General features: G+C 48.4%; 1 protein-coding gene across 1 annotated transcript in view; it reads left to right on the top strand.

Moving 5' to 3' along the window:
• Window positions 1–23,725, top strand: part of LOC148139428 (rho GTPase-activating protein 32-like) — a 110,647-nt gene that overhangs the window by 55,186 nt on the left and 31,736 nt on the right. Inside the window, exon 3 of the mRNA XM_087980950.1 lies at window positions 21,481–21,554. Within this exon, the coding sequence (XP_087837076.1) occupies window positions 21,481–21,554 (74 nt within the window). The remainder of the gene's footprint in view (window positions 1–21,480; window positions 21,555–23,725) is intronic.

The following is a 23,725-nucleotide window of genomic DNA, read 5'->3' as shown; positions in this document are numbered from 1 at the left end:
TACAGACTGGAATCTAATCGAGGGGTTCGGGGTGGTTTATATACGGAATAACAGATACCAGGGAGGGAGTTACAGACTGGAATCGAATCGAGGGGTTCAGGGTGGTTTATATACAGAATAACAGATACCCCGGGAGGGAGCTTCAGACTGGAATCTAATCGAGGGCTTCGGGGTGGTTTATATACAGAATAACAGATACCCCAGGAGGCTGTTACAGACTGGAATCGAATCGAGGGGTTCAGGGTGGTTTATATACACAATAACAGATACCCGGGAGGGAGTTACAGACTGGAATCTAATCAAGGGGTTCGGGGTGGTTTATATAAGAATAACAGATACCTCAGGAGGGAGTTACAGACTGGAATCTAATCGAGGGGTTTGGGGTGGTTTATATACAGAATAACAGATACCCGGGAGGGAGTTACAGATTGGTGTCTAATCGAGGGGTTCGGGATGGTTTATACACAGAATAACAGATACCCCAGGAGGGTGTTACAGACTGGAATCTAATCGAGGGGTTCGGGGGGATTTACAAACAGAATCACAGATACCCGGGAGGTAGTTACTGACTAGAATCTAGCCGAGGGGTACAGGGTGGTTTATATACTGAATAACAGATACCCCATGAGGGAGTTACAGACTGGAATCTAATCGAGGGGTTCAGGGTGGATTATATACAGAATAACAGATACCCGGGAGGTAGTTGCAGACTGGAGTCTAATCTAGCGGTTCGGGGTGGTTTATGTACAGAATAACAGATACCCAGGAGGCTGTTACAGACTGGAATCGAATCGAGGGGTTCAGGGTGGTTTATATACACAATTACAGATACCCGGGAGGGAGTTACAGACTGGAATCTAATCGAGGGGTTCCGGGTGGTTTATGTACAGAATAACAGATACCCCGGGATGGAGTTACAGGCTGGTATCTAATCAGGGGGTTCGGGGTGGTTTATATACTGAATAACAGATACCCCGGGAGGGAGTTACAGACTGGAATCTAATCGAGGCGTACTGGGTGGTTTATATACAGAATAACAGATACCCGGGAGGGAGATACAGACTGGAATCGAATCGAGGGGTTCAGGGTGGTTTATATACGGAATAACAGATACCCCGGAGTTAGTTACTGATTGGAATCTAATCAAGGGGTTTGGGATGGTTTATATACAGAATAAGAGATACCCAGGAGTGAGTTACAGACTGGAATCTGATCGAGGGGTTCGGGGTAGTTTATGTACAGAATATCAGATACCCCAGGAAGTAGTTACAGACTGGAATCTAATCGAGGTTTCGGGGTGGTTTATATACAGAATAACACATTCCCGGGAGGGAGTTACAGACTGGAATCTAATCGAGGGGTTCGGTGTGGTTTATATACAGAATAACTGATACCCCAGGAGGGAATTACAGACTGGAATCTAATCGAAGGGTTCAGGGTGGTTTATATACAGAATAACTGATACCCCGGGAGAGAGTTACGGACTGGGATCTAATCGAACGGTTCGGGGCGGTTTATGTAAAGAATTACAGATACCCGGGAGGGAGTTACAGACTGGAATCTAATCGAGGGGTTCGGGGTGGTTTATGTACAGAATAACAGATACCCCGGGAGGGAGTTCCAGACTGGAATCTAATCGAGGCGGACGGAGTGGTTTATATACAGAATAACAGATACCTGGGAGGGAGTTACTGACTGGAATCTAATTGAGAGGTTCAGGGGGGTTTATATACAGAATAACAGATACCCCGGGACGGAGTTACAGGCTGGAATCTAATCGAGCGGTTCTGGGTGGTTTATATACTGAATAGCAGATACCCCGGGAGGAAGTTACAGACTGGAATCTAATCGAGGGGTTCGGTGTGGTTTATATACAGAATAACAGATACCCAGGAGGGAGTTACAGACTGGAATCTAATTGAGGGGTTCGGGATGGTTTATATACAGAATAACTGATACCCGGGAGGGGGTTACAGACTGAAATCTAATCGAGGGTTTCGGGGGGGTTTATATACAGAATAACGGATATCCGGGAGAGAATTACAGACTGGAATCTAATCGAGGGGTTCGGGGTGGTTTATATACAGAATAACAGATACCCCGGGAGGGAGTTGCAGACTGGAATCTAATCGAGGGGTTCGAGGTGGTTTATATACAGAATAACAGATACCCCGGGAGGGAGTTGCAGACTGGAATCTAATCGAGGGGTTCGAGGTGGTTTATATACAGAATAACAGATACCCCGGGAGGGAGTTACAGACTGGAATCTAATCGAGGGGTTCGGGGTGGTTTATATACAGAATAACAGATGTCCCGGAAGGGAGTAACAGACTGAAATCTGATCGAGGGTTTGGGGTGGTTTATATACAGAATAACAGATACCCCGGGAGGGAGTTACAGACTGGAATCTAATCGAGGGGTTCGAGGTGGTTTATATACAGAATAACAGATACCCGGGAGGGAGTAACAGACTGGAATCTATTTGAGGGGTTCAGGGTGGTTTATATACAGAATAACAGATACCCCGGGACGGAGTTACAGACTGGAATCTAATCAAAGGGTTCGGGGTGGTTTATATACAGAATAACAGATTCCTCGGGAGGGAATTACAGACTGGAATCTAATCGAGGGGTTCGGGGTGGTTTATATGCAGAATAACAAATACCCCGGGAGGGAGTTACAGACTGGAATCTAATCGAGGGCTTCGGGATGGTTTATTAGATTAGATTAGATTAGATTAGATTACTTACAGTGTGGAAACAGGCCCTTCGGCCCAACAAGTCCACACCGCCCCGCCAAAGCGAAACCCACCCATACCCCTACCCCTACATTTACCCCTTACCTAACACTACGGGCAATTTAGTATGGCCAATTCACCTGACCCTGCACATCTTTGGACTATGGGAGGAAACCGGAGCACCCGGAGGAAACCCACGCAGACACAGGGAGAACGTGCAAACTCCACACAGTCAGTCGCCTGAGGCGGGAATTGAACCCGGGTCTCTGGCGCTGTGAGGCAGCAGTGCTAACCACTGTGCCACCACTGTGCCAACGTGCCGCCCTGTATATATACAGAATAACAGATACCCCGGGACGGAGTTACAGACTGGAATCTAATTGAGGGGTTCGGGGTGGTCTATATTCAGAATAACAGATACCCGGGAGGGAGTTACAGACTGGAATCTAATCGAGGAGTTCGGGGTGGTTTACATACAGAATAACAGATACCCCGGGAGGGAGTACCAGACTGGAATCTAATCAAGAGCTTTGGGGTGGATTATATACAGAATAACAGAAACCCTGGGAGGGAGTTACAGAATGGAATCTAATCGAGGGGTTCGGGGTGGGTTATATACTGAATAACAGATACCCCGGGAGGGAGTTAGAGACTGGAATCTAATCGAGGGGTTCAGGGTGGTTTATATACAGTATAACAGATTCCTGGGAGTGGGTTACAGACTGGAATCTAATCGAGGGGTTCGGGGTGGTTTATATACAGAATAACAGATACCCAGGAGGAGTTACTGACTGGAATCTAATCGAGGGGTTCGGGGTGGTCTATATTCAGAATAACAGATACCCGGGACGGAGTTACAGACTGGAATCTAATCGAGCGGTTCGGAGTGGTTTATATACAGAATATCAGATACCCAGGAGGGAGTTACAGACTGGAATCTAATCGAGGGGTTCAGGGTGGTTTATATACAGTATAACAGATACCCCGGGAGAGAGTTACAGACTGGAATCTAATCGAGGGGTTCAGGGTGGTTTATATAGAGCATAACAGATACCTGTGAGTGAGTTACAGACTGGAATCTAATCGAGGGGTTGGGGGTGGTTTATATACAGAATAACAGATACTCGGGAGGGAGTTACTGATTGGAATCTAACCGAGGGGTTCAGGGTGGTTTATATACAGAATAACAGATATCCCGGGTGGGAGTTACAGACTGGAATCTAATCGAGGCGTTCGGGGTGGTCTATATTCAGAAAAACAGATACCCGGGAGGGAGTTACAGACTGGAATCTAATCGAGAGGTTCAGGGTGGTTTATATACAGTATAACAGATACCTGGGAGGGAGTTACTGACTGGAATCTAATCGAGGGGTTCGGGGTGGTCTATATTCAGAATAACAGATACCCGGGACGGAGTTACAGACGGGAATCTAATCGAGGAGTTCGGGGGAGTGTATATACAGAATAAGAGATACCCAGGAGTGAGATACAGACTGGAATCTATTCGAGAGGTTCAGGGTGGTTTCTGTACAGAATAACAGATACCCGAGAGGGAGTTACAGACCGGAATCTAATCGAGGGGTTCGGGGTGGTTTATGTACAGAATAACAGATACCCCAGGAAGTAGTTACAGACTGGAATTTAATTGAGGGTTTCGGGGTGGTTTATGTACAGAATCACAGAGACCCCAGGAGGGAGTAACAGACTGGAATCTATTTGAGGGGTTCAGGGTGGTTTTTACACAGAATAACAGATACCCCGGGACGGAGTTACAGACTGGAATCTAATCAAAGGGTTCGGGGTGGTTTATGTGCAGAATACCAGATTCCCCGGGAGGGAATTACAGACTGGAATCTAATCGAGGGGTTCGGGGTGGTCTATATTCAGAATAACAGATACCCGGGACGGAGTTACAGACTGGAATCTAATCGAGGGGTTCGGGGGAGTGTATATACAGAATAAGAGATACCCAGGAGTGAGATACAGACTGGAATCTATTCGAGAGTTTCAGGGTGGTTTCTGTACAGAATAACAGATACCCGAGAGGGAGTTACAAACTGGAATCTAATCGAGGGGTTCGGGGTGGTTTATGTACAGAATAACAGATACCCCAGGAAGTAGTTACAGACTGGAATCTAATTGAGGGGTTCCGGGTGGTTTATATACAGTATACCAGATACCCCGGAAGGGAGTTACAGGCTGGAATCTAACCGAGGGGTACAGGGTGGTTTATATACAGAATAACAGATACCCCGTGAGGGAGTTACAGACTGGAATCTAATCGAGCGGTTCGGGGTGGTTTATATACAGAATAACAGATACCCAGGAGGCTGTTACAGACTGGAATCGAATCGAGGGGTTCAGGGTGGTTTATATACACAATAACAGATACCCGGGAGGGAGTTACAGACTGGAATCTAATCAAGGGGTTCGGGGTGGTTTATATAAGAATAACAGATACCTCAGGAGGGAGTTACAGACTGGAATCTAATCGAGGGGTTTGGGGTGGTTTATATACAGAATAACAGATACCCGGGAGGGAGTTACAGATTGGTATCTAATCGAGGGGTTCGGGATGGTTTATATACAGTATAACAGATTCCTGGGAGTGGGTTACAGACTGGAATCTAATCGAGGGGTTCGGGGTGGTTGATAGACAGAATAACAGATACCCAGGAGGGGTTACTGACTGGAATCCAATCGAGGGGTTCGGGGTGGTCTATATTCAGAATAACAGATACCCGGGACGGTGTTACAGACTGGAATCTAATCGAGGGGTTCGGAGTGGTTTATATACAGAATATCAGATACCCAGGAGGGAGTTTCAGACTGGAATCTAATCGAGGGGTTCAGGGTGGTTTATATACAGTATAACAGATACCCCGGGAGAGAGTTACAGACTGGAATCTAATCGAGGGGTTCAGGGTGGTTTATATAGAGCATAACAGATACCTGTGAGTGAGTTACAGACTGGAATCTAATCAAGGGGTTGGGGGTGGTTTATATACAGAATAACAGATACCCGGGAGGGAGTTACTGATTGGAATCTAATCGAGGGGTTCAGGGTGGTTTATATACAGAATAACAGATACCCCGGATGGGAGTTACAGACTGGAATCTAATCGAGGCGTTCGGGGTGGTCTATATTCAGAAAAACAGATACCCGGGAGGGAGTTACTGACTGGAATCTAACCGAGAGTTTCAGGGTACTTCATATACAGTATAACAGATACCTGGGAGGGAGTTACTGACTGGAATCTAATCGAGGGGTTCGGGGTGGTCTATATTCAGAATAACAGATACCCGGGACGGAGTTACAGACGGGAATCTAATCGAGGGGTTCGGGGGAGTGTATATACAGAATAAGAGATACCCAGGAGTGAGATACAGACTGGAATCTATTCGAGAGGTTCAGGGTGGTTTCTGTACAGAATAATAGATACCCGAGAGGGAGTTACAGACTGGAATCTAATCGAGGGGTTCGGGGTGGTTTATGTACAGAATAACAGATACCCCAGGAAGTAGTTACAGACTGGAATCTAATTGAGGGTTTCGGGGTGGTTTATATACAGAATCACAGAGACTCCAGGAGGGAGTAACAGACTGGAATCTATTTGAGGGGTTTAGGGTGGTTTTTATACAGAATAACAGATACCCCGGGACGGAGTTACAGACTGGAATCTAATCAAAGGGTTCGGGGTGGTTTATGTGCAGAATACCAGATTCCCCGGGAGGGAATTACAGACTGGAATCTAATCGAGGGGTTCGGGGTGGTTTATATGCAGAATAACAGATACCCGGGAGGGAGTTACTGACTGGAATCGTATCGAGGGGTTCAGGGTGGTTTATATACAGAATAACAGATACCCGGGAGGGAGTTACAGACTGGAATCTAATCGAGGGGTTCGGGGTGGGTTATATACTGAATAACAGATACCCCGGGAGGGAGTTACAGACTGGAATCTAATCGAGGCGTTCGGGGTGGTCTATATTCAGAATAACAGATACCCGGGAGGGAGTTACAGATTGGGATCTAATCGATGGGTTCGGGGGGGGGTTTATATACAAAGTAACAGATACCCCGGGAGGGAGTTAGAGACTGGAATCTAATCGAGGGGTTCAGGGTGGTTTATATACAGTATAACAGATACCTGGGAGTGGGTTACAGACTGGAATCTAATCGAGGGGTTCGGGGTGGTCTATATTCAGAATAACAGATACCCGGGACGGAGTTACAGACTGGAATCTAATCGAGGGGTTCTGGGGAGTGTATATACAGAATAACAGATACCCGAGAGGGAGTTACAAACTGGAATCTAATCGAGGGGTTCGGGGTGGTTTATGTACAGAATAACAGATACCCCAGGAAGTAGTTACAGACTGGAATCTAATTGAGGGGTTCCGGGTGGTTTATATACAGTATACCAGATACCCCGGAAGGGAGTTACAGGCTGGAATCTAACCGAGGGGTACAGGGTGGTTTATATACAGAATAACAGATATCCCGTGAGGGAGTTACAGACTGGAATCTAATCGAGGAGTTCGGGGTGGTTTATATACAGAATAACAGATACCCAGGAGTGAGTTACAGACTGGAATCTAATTGAGGGGTTCGGCGTGGTTTATGTACAGAATAACAGATACCCCGGGAGGGAGTTACAGGCTGGAATCTAATCGAGGGGTTCGGGGTGGTTTATATACGGAATAACAGATACCCGGGAGGGAGTTACAGACTGGAATCGAATCGAGGGGTTCAGGGTGGTTTATATACAGAATAACAGATACCCCGGGAGGGAGTTTCAGACTGGAATCTAATCGAGGGCTTCGGGGTGGTTTATATACAGAATAACAGATACCCCAGGAGGCTGTTACAGACTGGAATCGAATCGAGGGGTTCAGGGTGGTTTATATACAGAATAACAGATACCCGGGAGGGAGTTACAGACTGGAATCTAATCAAGGGGTTCGGGGTGGTTTATATAAGAATAACAGATACCTCAGGAGGGAGTTACAGACTGGAATCTAATCGAGGGGTTTGGGGTGGTTTATATACAGAATAACAGATACCCGGGAGGGAGTTACAGATTGGTGTCTAATCGAGGGGTTCGGGATGGTTTATACACAGAATAACAGATACCCCAGGAGGGTGTTACAGACTGGAATCTAATCGAGGGGTTCGGGGGGATTTACAAACAGAATCACAGATACCCGGGCGGTAGTTACTGACTAGAATCTAGCCGAGGGGTACAGGGTGGTTTATATACTGAATAACAGATACCCCATGAGGGAGTTACAGACTGGAATCTAATCGAGGGGTTCGGGGTGGTTTATATACTGAATAACAGATACCCCATGAGGGAGTTACAGACTGGAATCTAATCGAGGGGTTCGGGGTGGTTTATGTACAGAATAACAGATACCCCGGGAGGGAGTTACAGACTGGAATCTAATCGAGAGATTCAGGGGGGTTTATTTCCAGAATACCCGATACCCGAGAGGGAGATACAGACTGGAATCTAATCGAGGGGTTCCGGGTGGTTTATGTACAGAATAACAGATACCCTGGGATGGAGTTACAGACTGGTATCTAATCAAGGGGTTCGGGGTGGTTTATGTACAGAATAACAGATACCCCGGGAGGGAGTTACAGGCTGGTATCTAATCAAGGGGTTCGGGGTGGTTTATATACTGAATAACAGATACCCCGGGAGGGAGTTACAGACTGGAATCTAATCGAGGCGTACTGGGTGGTTTATATACAGAATAACAGATACCCGGGAGGGAGATACAGACTGGAATCGAATCGAGGGGTTCAGGGTGGTTTATATACGGAATAACAGATACCCCGGAGTTAGTTACTGACTGGAATCTAATCAAGGGGTTCGGGGTGGCTTATATACAGAATAACAGATACCATAGGAGGGAGTTACAGATTGGAATCAAATTGAGGTTTTCGGGGTGTTTTATGTACAGAATAACCGATACCCGGGAGGGAGTTACAGACTGGCATCTAATCGAGGGGTTCGGCGGAGTTTACATACAGAATAACAGATACCCGGGGGGGGAGTTATAGACTGCAATCTAACAGAGGGGGTTCAGGGTGGTTTATATACAGAATAACAGATACCCCGGGAGGGAGTTACAGACTGGAATCTAATCGAGGGGTTCGAAGTGGTTTATATACAGAATAAGAGATACCCCGGGAAGGAGTTACAGACTGGAATCTAATCGAGGGGTTCAGGGTTGTTTATATACAGAATAACAGATACCTGTGAGTGAGTTACAGACTGGAATCTAATCGAGGGATTGGGGGTGGTTTATATACAGTATAACAGATACCTGGGAGGGAGTTACTGACTGGAATCTAATCGAGGGGTTCGGGGTGGTTTATGTACAGAATAACAGATACCCCAGGAAGTAGTTACAGACTGGAATCTAATTGAGGGTTTCGGGGTGGTTTATATACAGAATCACAGAGACCCCAGGAGGGAGTAGCAGACTGGAATCTATTTGAGGGGTTCAGGGTGGTTTTTATACAGAATAACAGATACCCCGGGACGGAGGTACAAACTGGAATCTAATCAAAGGGTTCGGGGTGGTTTATATGCAGAATACCAGATTCCTCGGGAGGGAATTACAGACTGGAATCTAATCGAGGGGTTCGGGGTGGTTTATATGCAGAATAACAGATACCCGGGAGGGAGATACAGACTGGAATCGTATCGAGGGGTTCAGGGTGGTTTATATACAGAATAACAGATACCCCGGAGGTAGTTACTGACTGGAATCTAATCGAGGGCTTCGGGGTGGTTGATATACAGAATAACAGAAACCCTGGGAGGGAGTTACAGACTGGAATCTAATTGAGGGGTTCGGGGTGGTCTATATTCAGAATAACAGATACCCGGGAGGGAGTTACAGACTGGAATCTAATCGAGGAGTTCGGGGTGGTTTATATACAGAATAACAGATACCCCATGAGGGAGTTTCAGACTGGAATCTAATCGAGGGGTTCAGGGTGGATTATATACAGAATAACAGATACCCGGGAGGTAGTTGCAGACTGGAGTCTAATCTAGCGGTTCGGGGTGGTTTATGTACAGAATAACAGATACCCCGGGAGGGAGTTACAGACTGGAATCTAATCGAGAGATTCAGGGGGGTTTATTTCCAGAATACCAGATACCCGGGAGGGAGATACAGACTGGAATCTAATCGAGGGGTTCCGGGTGGTTTATGTACAGAATAACAGATACCCCGGGAGGGAGTTACAGACTGGAATCTAATCGAGGGGTTCCGGGTGGTTTATGTACAGAATAACAGATACCCCGGGATGGAGTTACAGTCTGGTATCTGATCAAGGGGTTCGGGGTGGTTTATATACTGAATAACAGATACCCCGGGAGGGAGTTACAGACTGGAATCTAATCGAGGCGTACTGGGTGATTTATATACAGAATAACAGATACCCGGGAGGGAGATACAGACTGGAATCGAATCGAGGGGTTCAGGGTGGTTTATATACTGAATAACAGATACCCCGGAGCTAGTTACTGACTGGAATCTAATCAAGGGGTTCGGGGTGGCTTATATACAGAATAACAGATACCATAGGAGGGAGTTACAGATTGGAATCAAATTGAGGTTTTCGGGGTGTTTTATGTACAGAATAACCGATACCCGGGAGGGAGTTACAGACTGGAATCTAATCGAGGGGTTCGGCGGAGTTTACATACAGAATAACAGATACCCGGGGGGGGAGTTATAGACTGCAATCTAACAGAGGGGTTCAGGGTGGTTTATATACAGAATAACAGATACCCCGGGAGGGAGTTACAGACTGGAATCTAATCGAGGGGTTCGAAGTGGTTTATATACAGAATAAGAGATACCCCGGGAGGGAGTTACAGACTGGAATCTAATCGAGGGGTTCAGGGTTGTTTATATACAGAATAACAGATACCCCGGGAGGGAGTTACAGACTGGAATCTAATCGAGGGGTTCGGGGTGGTTTATATACAGAATAACAGATACCCCGGGAGAGAGTTACAGACTGGAATCTAATCGAGGGGTTCAGGGTGGTTTATATACAGCATAACAGATACCTGTGAGTGAGTTACAGACTGGAATCTAATCGAGGGGTTGGGGGTGGTTTATATACAGAATAACAGATACCCGGGAGGGAGTTACTGATTGGAATCTAATCGAGGGGTTCAGGGTGGTTTATATACAGAATAACAGATACCCTGGGAGGGAGTTACAGACTGGAATCTAATCGAGGCGTTCGGGGTGGTCTATATTCAGAAAAACAGATACCCGGGAGGGAGTTACAGACTGGAATCTAATCGAGGGGTTCAGGGTGGTTTACATACAGTATAACAGATACCTGGGAGGGAGTTACTGACTGGAATCTAATCGAGGGGTTCGGGGTGGTTTATGTACAGAATAACAGATACCCCAGGAAGTAGTTACAGACTGGAATCTAATTGAGGGTTTCGGGGTGTTTTATATACAGAATCACAGAGACCCCAGGAGGGAGTAGCAGACTGGAATCTATTTGAGGGGTTCAGGGTGGTTTTTATACAGAATAACAGATACCCCGGGACGGAGTTACAGACTGGAATCTAATCAAAGGGTTCGGGGTGGTTTATGTGCAGAATACCAGATTCCCCGGGAGGGAATTACAGACTGGAATCTAATCGAGGGGTTCGGGGTGGTTTATATGCAGAATAACAGATACCCGGGAGGGAGTTACAGACTGGAATCGTATCGAGGGGTTCAGGGTGGTTTATATACAGAATAACAGATACCCCGGAGGTAGTTACTGACTGGAATCTAATCGAGGGCTTCGGGGTGGTTGATATACAGAATAACAGAAACCCTGGGAGGGAGTTACAGACTGGAATCTAATTGAGGGGTTCCGGGTGGTATATGTACAGAATAACAGATACCCCGGGATGGAGTTACAGGCTGGTATCTAATCAAGGGGTTCGGGGTGGTTTATATACTGAATAACAGATACCCCGGGAGGGAGTTACAGACTGGAATCTAATCGAGGCGTACTGGGTGGTTTATATACAGAATAACAGATACCCGGGAGGGAGATACAGACTGGAATCGAATCGAGGGGTTCAGGGTGGTTTATATACTGAATAACAGATACCCCGGAGCTAGTTACTGACTGGAATCTAATCAAGGGGTTCGGGGTGGCTTATATACAGAATAACAGATACCATAGGAGGGAGTTACAGATTGGAATAAAATTGAGGTTTTCGGGGTGTTTTATGTACAGAATAACCGATACCCGGGAGGGAGTTACATACTGGAATCTAATCGAGAGGTTCAGTGGGGTTTGTATACAGAATAACAGATACCCCGGGACGGAGTTACAGGCTGGTGTCTAATCAAGGGGTTTGGGGTGGTTTATATACTGAATAGCAGATACCCCGGGAGGGAGTTACAGACTGGAATCTAATCGAGGGGTTTGGGGTGGTCTATATACAGAATAACAGATACCCAGGAGGGACTTACAGACTGGACTCTAATTGAGGGGTTCGGGATGGTTTATATACAGAATAACTGATACCCGGGAGGTGGTTCCAGACTGGAATCTATTCAAGGGGTTCGAGGGGGTTTATATACAGAATAACAGATACCCGTGAGGGAGTTGCAGACTGGAATCTAATCGAGGGGTTCGGGGTGGTTTATATACAGTATAACAGATACCTGGGAGGGAGTTACAGACTGGAATCTAATCGAGGCGTTCGGGGGAGTGTGAATACAGAATAAGAGATACCCGGGAGGGAGTTCCAGACTGGAATCTAATCGAGGGATTCAGGGTGGTTTATATACAGAATAAGAGATACCCGGGAGGGAGTTACAGACTGGAAGCTAATCGAGGGGTTCGGGGTGGTCTATATTCAGAATAACAGATACCCTGGAGGGAGTTACTGACTGGAATCTAATCGAGGGGTTCGGGGGAGTGTATATACAGAATAAGAGATACCCGGGAGGGAGTTACAGACTGGAATCTAATCAAGGGGTTCAGGGTGGTTTGTGTACAGTATAATAGATACCTGGGAGTGAGTTACAGACTGGAATCTAATCGAGGGGTTGGGGGTGATTTATATACAGAATAACAGATACCCCGGGAGTGAGTTACTGACTGGAAACTCATCAAGGAGTTCGGGGTGGGTTATATACTGAATAACAGATACCCCGGGAGGGAGTTCCAGACTGGAATCTAATCAAGAACTTTGGGGTGGATTATATACAGAATAACAGAAACCCTGGGAGGGAGTTACAGACTGGAATCGAATCGAGGGGTTCAGGGTGGTTTATATACAGAATAACAGATACCCCGGGAGGGAGTTACAGACTGGAATCTGATCGAGGCGTTCGGGGTGGTTTATATTCAGAATAACAGATACCCGGGAGGGAGTTACAGACTGGAATCTAATCGAGGGGTTTGGGGGAATGTATGTACAGAATAAGAGTTACCCGGGAGGGAGTTACAGACTGGAATCTAATTGAGGCTTCAGGGTGGTTTATATACAGTATAACAGATACCTGGGAGTGAGTTACAGACTGGAATCTAATCGAGGGGTTGGGGGTGGTTTATATACAGAATAACAGATACTCGGGAGGGAGTTACTGACTGGAATCTAATCGAGGGGTTGGGGGTGGTTTATATACAGAATAACAGATACCCGGGCGGGAATTACAGTCTGGAATCTAATCGAGGGTTTCGGGGTGGTTTATATACAGAATAACAGATACCCGGGAGGGAGTTACAGACTGGAATCTAATCGAGGGTTTGGGGGAGTGTATGTACCGAATAAGAGTTACCTGGGAGGGAGTTACAGACTGGAATCTAATCGAGGGTTTCGGGGGGTGGTTTATATTCAGTATAACAGATGCCTGGGAGTGAGTTGCAGACTGGAATCTAATCGAGGGGTTGGGGGTGGTTTATATACAGAATAACAGATACCCTGGGAGGGAGTTACAGATTGGAATCTAATCGAGGGGTTCAGGGCGGTTTATGTACAGAATAACAGATTCCCCAGGAGGGAGATACAGACTGGAATCTAATCGAGGGGTTCCGTGTGGTTTATATGCAGGATACCAGATACCCCGGGAGGTAGTTGCAGACTGGAATCTAATCTAGGGGTTCGGTGTGGTTTATATACAGAATAACAGATACCCCGGGAGAGAGTTATTGACTGGAATCTAATCGAGGGGTTCGGGGTGGTGTACATACAGAATAACAGATACCTCAGGAGGGAGTTACAGACTGGAATCTAATCGAGGGGTTCGGGGTGGGTTATATACAGAATAACAGATACCCCGGGAGGGAGTCACAGATAGAATCTAATCGAGGGGTTCGGGGAGTTTATATACAGAATAACAGATACCCGGGAGGGAGTTACAGACTGGAATCTAATCGAGGGGTTCGGGGTGGTTTATATACAGAATAACAGATACCCCGTGAGGGAGTTACAGAGTGGAATCTAATCGAGGGGTTCGGGGTGGGTTATATACAGAATAACAGATACCCGGGAGGGAGTTACGGACTGGAATCTAATCGAGGGATTCAGGGTGGTTTATATACAGAATAAGAGATACCCGGGAGGGAGTTACAGACTGGAATCTAATCGAGGCGTTCGGGGTGGTCTATATTCAGAATAACAGATACCCGGGAGGGAGTTACAGACTGGAATCTAATCGAGGGGTTCGGGGTGGGTTATATACAGAATAACAGATACCCCGGGAGAGAGTTACAGACTGGAATCTAATCGAGAGGTTCAGGGTGGTTTATATACAGTATAACAGATACCTGGGAGTGAGTTACAGACTGGAATCTAATCGATGGGTTGGGGGTGGTTTATATACAGAATAACAGATACCCCGGGAGGGAGTTACAGACTGGAATCTAATCGAGGAGTTCGGGGTGGGTTATTTACAGAATAACAGACACCCCGGGAGGGAGTTCCAGACTGGAAACTAATCAAGAGCTTTGGGTTGGTTTATATACAGAATAACAGAATCCCTGGGAGGGAGTTACAGACTGGAATGTAATCGAGGGGTTCGGGGTGGGTTATATACAAATTAACAGATACCCGGGAGGGAGTTACAGACTGGAATCTAATTGAGGGATTCAGGGTGGTTTATATACAGAATAAGAGATACCCGGGAGGGAGTTACAGACTGGAATCAAATCGAGGGGTTCGGGGTGGTTTATATACAGTATAACAGATACCTGCGAGTGAGTTACAGACTGGAATCTAATCGAGCGGTTGGGGGATGGTTTATATACAGACGAACAGATACCCAGGAGGGAGTTACTGACTGGAATCTAATCGAGGGGTTCAGTGTGGTTTATATACAGAATAACAGATTCCCGGGAGGGAGTCACAGATAGAATCTAATCGAGGGGTTCGGGGTGGTTTATATACAGAATAACAGATACCCGGGAGAGAGTTACACACTTGACTCTATTCGAGGGGTTCAGGGTGGTTTATTTGCAGTATAACAGATACCTGCGAGTGAGTTACAGACTGGAATCTAATCGATGGGTTGGGGGTGGTTTATATACAGAATAACAGATACCCCGGGAGGGAGTTACAGACTGGAATCTAATCGAGGAGTTCGGGGTGGGTTATATACAGAATAACAGACACCCCGGGAGGGAGTTCCAGACTGGAAACTAATCAAGAGCTTTGGGGTGGTTTATATACAGAATAACAGAAACCCTGGGAGGGAGTTACAGACTGGAATGTAATCGAGGGGTTCGGGGTGGGTTATATACAGATTAACAGATACCCGGGAGGGAGTTACAGACTGGAATCTAATTGAGGGATTCAGGGTGGTTTATATACAGAATAACAGATACCCCGGGAGGGAGTTACAGACTGGAATCGAATCGAGGGGTTCAGGGTGGTTTATATACAGAATAACAGATACCCCGGGAGGGAGTTACAGACTGGAATCAAATCGAGGGGTTCGGGGTGGTTTATATACAGTATAACAGATACCTGCGAGTGAGTTACAGACTGGAATCTAATCGAGCGGTTGGGGGATGGTTTATATACAGACGAACAGATACCCGGGAGGGAGTTACTGACTGGAATCTAATCGAGGGGTTCAGTGTGGTTTATATACAGAATAACAGATACCCGGGAGGGAGTCACAGATAGAATCTAATCGAGGGGTTCGGGGTGGTTTATATACAGAATAACAGATACCCGGGAGAGAGTTACACACTTGACTCTATTCGAGGGGTTCAGGGTGGTTTATTTGCAGTATAACAGATACCTGCGAGTGAGTTACAGACTGGAATCTAATCGAGGGGTTGGGGGTGGTTTATATACAGAATAACAGATACCCGGGAGGGAGTTACTGACTGGAATCTAATCGAGGGTTTCGGCGTGGTTTATATACAGAATAACAGATACCCTGGGAGGGAGTCACAGATAGAATCTGATCGAGGGGTTCGGGGTGGTTTACATACAGAATAACAGATACCCCGGGAGGGAGTTACAGACTGGAATCTAATCGAGGGGCTCGGGTGGTTTATACACAGAATAACAGATATCCGGGATGGAGATACAGACTGGAATCTAATCGACGGGTTCGGGGGAGTTTATATACAGAATAACAGATACCCCGGGAGGAAGTTACAGACTGGAATCTAATCGAGGGGTTTGGGGTGGTTTATATACAGAATAACAGATATGCGGGAGGGAGTTACAGACTGGAATCTAATCGAGGGGGTCGGGGTGGTTTATATACAGTATAACAGATACCCCGGGAGGGAGTTACAGACTGGAATCTAATCGAGGGTTTCGGGGTGGTTTATATACAGAATAACAGATACCCGGGAGGGAGTTACAGACTGGGATCTAATCGAGGGTTTTGGGGTGGTTTATATACAGTATAACAGATACCCGGGAGGGAGTTACAGACTGGAATCTAATCGTGGGTTTCGGGGTGGTTTATATACAGAATAACAGATACCCCGGGAGGAAGTTACAGACTGGAATCTAATCGAGGGGTTTGGGGTGGTTTATATACAGAATAACAGATATGCGGGAGGGAGTTACAGACTGGAATCTAATCGAGGGGGTCGGGGTGGTTTATATACAGAATAACAGATATCCGGGATGGAGTTACAGACTGGAATCTAATCGAGGGGGTCGGGGTGGTTTATATACAGAATAACAGATACCCGGGAGGGAGTTACAGACTGGAATCTAATCGAAGGGTTCGGGGTGGTTTATATACAGAATAACAGATACCCGGGAGGGAGTTACAGACTGGAATCTAATCGAGGGGTTCGGGGTGGTTTATATACAGAATAACAGATACCCGGGAGGGAGTTACTGACTGGGATCTAATCGAGGGTTTCGGGATGGTTTATATACAGAATAGCAGATACCCCGGGAGGGAGTTACAGACTGGGATCTAATCGAGGGTTTCGGCGGCGGTTTATATACAGTATAACAGATACCCCGGGAGGGAGTTACAGACTGGGATATAATCGAGGGTTTTGGGTGGGGTTTATACACAGTATAACAGATACCCCGGGAGGGAGTTACAGACTGGGATTTAATCGAGGGTTTCGGGGGGGGGGGTTTATATACAGTATAACAGATACCCCGGGAGGGAGTTACAGACTGGGATCTAATCGAGGGTTTCGGGGGGGGCTTATATACAGTATAACAGATACCCTGGGTGGGAGTTACAGACTGGGATCTAATCGAGGGTTTTGGGGTGGTTTATATACAGTATAACAGATACCCCGGGAGGGAGTTACAGACTGGAATCTAATCGAGGGTTTCGGGGTGGTTTATATACAGAATAACAGATACCCGGGAGGGAGTTACAGACTGGAATCTAATCGAGGGTTTCGGGGTGGTTTATATACAGAATAACAGATACACAGGAGGGAGTTACAGTCTGGAATCTAATCGAGGGGTTCGGGGGAGTTTATATACAGAATAACAGATACCCCGGGAGGGAGTTACTGACTGGAATCTAATCGAGGGGTTCGGGGTGGGTTATATACAGAATAACAGATACCCGGGAGGGAGTTACAGGCTGGAATCTAATCGAGGGGTTCGGGATGGTTTATATACAGAATAACAGATACCCTGGGAGGGAGTTACAGACTGGAATCTAATCGAGGGTTTCGGGGGGTGGTTTATATACAGAATAACAGAAATTGAAATGCTTTGCAAAACACATGAGCAGAAATCCGCCATTTGGCCCATCGTCTTTTCTCCACCATTCAATGAGATTGTCGCTGATCTGACTTTCGTCACCTCTACCATCCTGCCTTTTCCCCGAATTACCCTCGACTTCCCCCCCTTCCTGATTCAATATCTCTGTCTCTCTCAACCATGACTATGCTTAATGCTCCAGCTTCAACAGCCCGCAGACTCCCTCCCCTCGGAGAGGGAAGAAACTCCTCCCGGTCTCTGTCTTCAATGGGGTGACCCCTTTACTCCGAGATGGTCCCCCTCTGGGTCCTAGACCCTCCCTCACAAAGTGTGGGGGACCACCTCTCCACATCTCCCCCCCATCCATCCCCCCCCCCCCCCCTGAGAATCCCGTACATTTCAATAAGGTCGCCTCTCATTCATCTCAACTCCAACGGGTTCCAGGCCCCGACCAACTCAACCTCTCCCTCATGAGGCAGTCCCTCCGTCCCCGGGACCAGCCGAGTGAGCCTGCTCTATCTCTGCTTGGATACGGGGCCCCGAACCTGTTCACAGTCTTCCAGCTGTGGCCTGACTCGTGCTTTGTATCAGTTTAGCAAGTTCCCCCCTGAGCTTTATACCTGATCCCTTTAAAATAAAGGCCAATGTTCCCCCGGCCTTCCCTCTCCCCCGCTGAACTCAGACACTAGCTCTTTGTGATTGATGGACGGGGACTCCCCAGTCCCTCTGTACTGTGGCTTTCTGCAATCTTTCTCCATGGAAATAATATTCAGCTCCTCTGTTCCTCCTGCCAAAGTGTTCCCCTAACGTTTCCCCACATTATACTCCACCTGCCGCGTGTTTACCCACTCCCTTCTCCTGTCTATATCCCTCTGGAGACTCGGTGAGTCTTCCTCAGCCTTCACCTTCCCACCTCTTCATGTCACATCCACAAACCTGGCCACAGTCTGTTTCCTTTCCTCCTCCAACTCATTCATGTCAGTAACTGTGGGCCCCGCATTGATCCCTGTGGCCCTCCACTGGTTACAGACCGCAGCCTGAAAACCTCCCACTTTATCTCAACTCTCTGTTTTCTCCTGGTTAACCAATCCTCTCTCTCGTGCTGATACACCTCTCCCTCCAAATCCGAACATGTGGGACCTTATCAAACCCCATTGAAAATCCAAATACATTACATCAGCTGTTTCCCCTTTATCCACCCTTCCTGTTGCCTACTCTAAAGCATTTATCTGGAGTAATTTTTCCCTCAGAACCCTGCTTGATTAGATTGTGTTTGTCTAAATGCTTTGATGGTACAGCAAATAGACTCCAACATTTTCCCAATAACAGACATTAAGCTAACTGGCCTTGAGTTGGCTTTGTTCGTAACTCCTTCCATTTTGAGAAAGACTGTATTGGCCATCCCTCTCTCTCACACCATTCCATCGCCCTCTCTTACTCTAACCCTCTGGGATTTTCCCAGAATCTTAGAATTCCTGGATGATTACCTCCCATGGCCAACCCACCCTAACCTGCACATCCCTGGGCACTATGGGACAATTTCCCACGGCCAATCCACCCTAACCTACACATCCCTGGGCACTATGGGACAATTTCCCATGGCCAACCCACCCTAACCTGCACATCTTTGGACTGTGGGAGGAAACCGGAGCACCCGGAGGAAACCCACGCAGACACGGGGAGAGCGTGCAAACCCCACACAGACAGTCGCCCAAGGGTGGGATCGAACCCGGGTCCCTGGCGCTGTGAGACAGCAGTGCTAACCACTGAGCCACCATGCCAATTGTGTCATTACTTGAAAATTCTGGGATTGAGGGCCAAGGGATTTAAGAGTGTTCAGCTCCTTCAGTGTTCCTTCGCCTGATAGTTATTGTGATGTGGAGGATCTGGTGTCGGTCTGGGGTGTATATAGTTGAAAATCACACAACGCCAGGTTATCGTCCAACAGGTATATTTAGAAGCACTAGCTTTCGGAGCACTGGTCCTTCATCAGGTACTCATGGGGCAGGATCATAGGACACAGAATTCCTCGTAAAAGATCCCACTGACGAGATATCTGGAACAAACCGAGATTGCTGTTGAGTCTTTAATCACTCGAGTATTTTGGAAATTTATTCTTGTTTTTTATTGTGAAGACAGACGTCAGGTTTATTGAGCTCCGCTGCCATTTCCTTGATTCCCATTCCCATTTCCCAGCCTCATTCGCTCAGGAGCCGATGTCCGTGCCACAACAGGGGCATGGGGGCGTGGGCGTAGGGGCATTGGGGCGTGGGGGCATTGGGGCGTGGGACGTGGGGGCATTGGGGCGTGGGGGCGGTGTTCCCATGTCCTTCTGGATGGAAGTGGCCGTGGGTTTGGAAGGTGCTGCCCCCTCAGTGGGTATTATGGTCTATTTGCCCCTTCTCCTGGATTATTATGGTCTATTTGCCCCCTCAGTGGGTATTATGGTCTGTTTGCCCCCTCTCCCTGATTATTATGGTCTGTTTGCCCCCTCAGTGGGTATTATGGTCTGTTTGCCCCCTCTCCCTGTTTATTATGATCTGTTTGCCCCCTCAGTGGGTATTATGGTCTGTTTGCCCCCTCTCCCTGATTATTATGGTCTGTTTGCCCCCTCAGTGGGTATTATGGTCTGTTTGCCCTCTCTCCCTGATTATTATGGTCTATTTGCTCCCTCTCCCTGATTATTATGGTCTGTTTGACCCCTCAGTGGGTATTATGGTCTGTTTGCCCCCTCTCTCTGAGTATTATGGTCTGTTTGCCCCCTCTCCCTGATTATTATGGTCTTTGACCCCTCAGTGGGTATTATGGTCTGTTTGCCCCCTCTCCCTGATTATTATGGTCTGTTTGCCCCCTCAGTGGGTATTATGGTCTGTTTGCCCCCTCTCCCTGATTATTATGGTCTTTGACCCCTCAGTGGGTATTATGGTCTGTTTGCCCCCTCAGAGGGTATTATGGTCTGTTTGCCCCCTCTCCCTGATTATTATGGTCTGTTTGCCCCCTCAGTGGGTATTATGGTCTGTTTGCCCCCTCTCCCTGTTTATTATGATCTGTTTGCCCCCTCAGTGGGTATTATGGTCTGTTTGCCCCCTCTCCCTGATTATTATCGTCTGTTTGCCCCCTCTCCCTGATTATTATGGTCTGTTTGACCCCTCAGTGGGTATTATGGTCTGTTTGCCCCATCTCCCTGATTATTATCGTCTGTTTGCCCCCTCTCCCTGCTTATTATGGTCTGTTTGACCCCTCAGTGGGTATTATGGTCTGTTTGCCCCCTCTCCTGCATTATTATGGTCTGTTTGCCCCCTCAGTGGGTATTATGGTCTGTTTGCCCTCTCTCCCTGATTATTATGGTCTGTTTGCCCCCTCTCCCTGATTATTATGGTCTGTTTGCCCCCCTCTCCCTGATTATTATGGTCTGTTTGCCCCCTCTCCCTGATTATTATTGTCTGTTTGCCCCCTCTCCCTGATTATTATGGTCTGTTTGCCCCCTCTCCCTGATTATTATGGTCTGTTTGCCCCCTGCAGGCCCGCAGTATGGATAACCTGGATGCTCCTGGAGATTTGCCGCGCTCCCAGACTCGGGGAAAGAGTGTGAAAAGGTAACTCAGCTTCTCCCCTTACCCCAAACCCCACCCCCTTACCCCCAAACCCCATCCCTCTGACCCCCAACCCCACCCCAAACCCCATCCCTCTGACCTCCAACCCCACCCCAAACCCCATCCCTCTGACCCCCAAACCCCATCCCTCTGACCCCCAAACCCCATCCCCCTTCCCCCACTGATCCCCAAACCCCTCCCCAACCCCCAAACCCCTCGCTCTGACCCCCAAACCCCATCCCCCTTACCCCCAAATCCATCCCCCTTACCCCCAAACCCCATCCCCCTTACCCCCAAATCCATCCCCCTTACCCCCAAACCCCATCCCTCTGACCCCCAAACCCATCCCTCTTACCCCCAAACCCCATCCCTCTGACCCCCAAACCCATCCCCCTTACCCACAAACCCCATCCCTCTGACCCCCAAACCCATCCCCCTTACCCACAAACCCCATCCCCCTGACCCCCAAACCCATCCCCCTTACCCCCAAACCCCATCCCTCTGACCCCCAACCCCACCCCAAACCCCATCCCTCTGACCCCCAACCCCACCCCAAACCCCATCCCTCTGACCCCCAAACCCCATCCCTCTGACCCCCAAACCCCATCCCTCTGACCCCCAAACCCCACCCCCTTAACCACAAACCCCATCCCTCTGCCTCCCAAACCCCACCCCTCTGACCCCATCCCCCTTACCCCCAAATCCATCCCCCTTACCCCCAAACCCCTCCCTCTGACCCCCAAACACATCCCCCTTACCCCACTGATCCCCAAACCCCTCCCCAACCCCCAAACCCCTCGCTCTGACCCCCAAACCCCATCCCCCTTACCCCCAAATCCATCCCCTTACCCCCAAACCCCATCCCCCTTACCCCCAAATCCATCCCCCTTACCCCCAAACCCCATCCCTCTGACCCCCAAACCCATCCCTCTTACCCCCAAACCCCATCCCTCTGACCCCCAAACCCACCCCAAACCCCATCCCTCTGACCCCCAACCCCACCGCAAACCCCATCCCTCTGACCCCCAAACACATTCCCCCTTACCCCCCTGATCCCCAAACCCCTCCCCCTGAACCCCAAACCCCTCCCCAACCCCCAAACCCATCCCCCTTACCCCCAAACCCCGCCCTCTGACCCCCAAACACATCCTCCTTACCCCTCTGATCCCCAAACCCCGCCCCCTGACCCCCAAACCCCTCCCCAACCCACATACCCCTCCCCTGACCCCCAAACACATCCCCTTACACTCACATCCCTCCCCTTACCCCCAAATCCATCCCTCTGGCCCCCAATCCCATCCCTCTGACCCCCAAACCCCTCCCCCTTACCCCCAATCCCATCCCTCTGACCCCCAAACCTCTCCCTCTTACTCCCAAACCCCTCCCTTTTAACCACAAACCCCATCCCTCTTTCCCCCAAACACATTCTCCCTTACCCCCCTGATCTCCAAATCCCTCCCCGACCCCCAAACCCATCCCACGACCCCCAAACCCATCCCCCTTACCCCCCTGACCCCCAAACCCCTCCCCCTGACCCCCAAACCCCTCCCCCTGACCCCCAAACCCCTCCCCCTGACCCCCAGTCCCATCCCCATCCCTCTGACCCCCAAACCCCTCCACCTTACCCCTAAACCCATCCCCTTACCCCCACACCCTTCCCTCTGACCCCCACACCCCTCCTCTCCCCTTACCCCCAATCCCATCCCTCTGACCTCCAAACCTCTCCCTCTTACCCCCAAACCCCTCCCTCTGACCCCAAACCTCTCCCTCTTACCCCCAAACCCCTACCTTTTACCCCGAAACCCCTCCCTCTTACCCACAAACCCCTCCCCTTACCCCAAACCCATCCCTCTTAGCCCCAAACCTATCCCTTTTACCCCAAACCCATCCCTCTTAAACCCCAAACTCATCCCTCTGAGCCCCAAACCTCTTCCTCTTGCCCCCAAACCCCTCCCCTTACACCAAACCCATCCCTCTTAGCCATAAACCCATCCCTCTTATCCCCAAACCCATCCCCTTACCCTCAAACCCCTCCCCTTACCCCAAACCCATCCCCTTACCCCAAACACATCCCTCTTACCCCAAACCCCTCACCTTCCACCAAGCCCATCCCTCTTTTCCCCCAAACACATCCCTCTTTCCCCCAAACACATCCCTCTTGCCCCAAAACCATC

This window comes from Chiloscyllium plagiosum, unplaced genomic scaffold, assembly GCF_037043375.1.
Source record: "Chiloscyllium plagiosum isolate Xiang-an unplaced genomic scaffold, Cpla_swu_hap1 HiC_scaffold_38, whole genome shotgun sequence".
Lineage (NCBI taxonomy): Eukaryota > Metazoa > Chordata > Chondrichthyes > Orectolobiformes > Hemiscylliidae > Chiloscyllium > Chiloscyllium plagiosum.
This window is presented reverse-complemented; position numbering and strand designations above follow the sequence as displayed.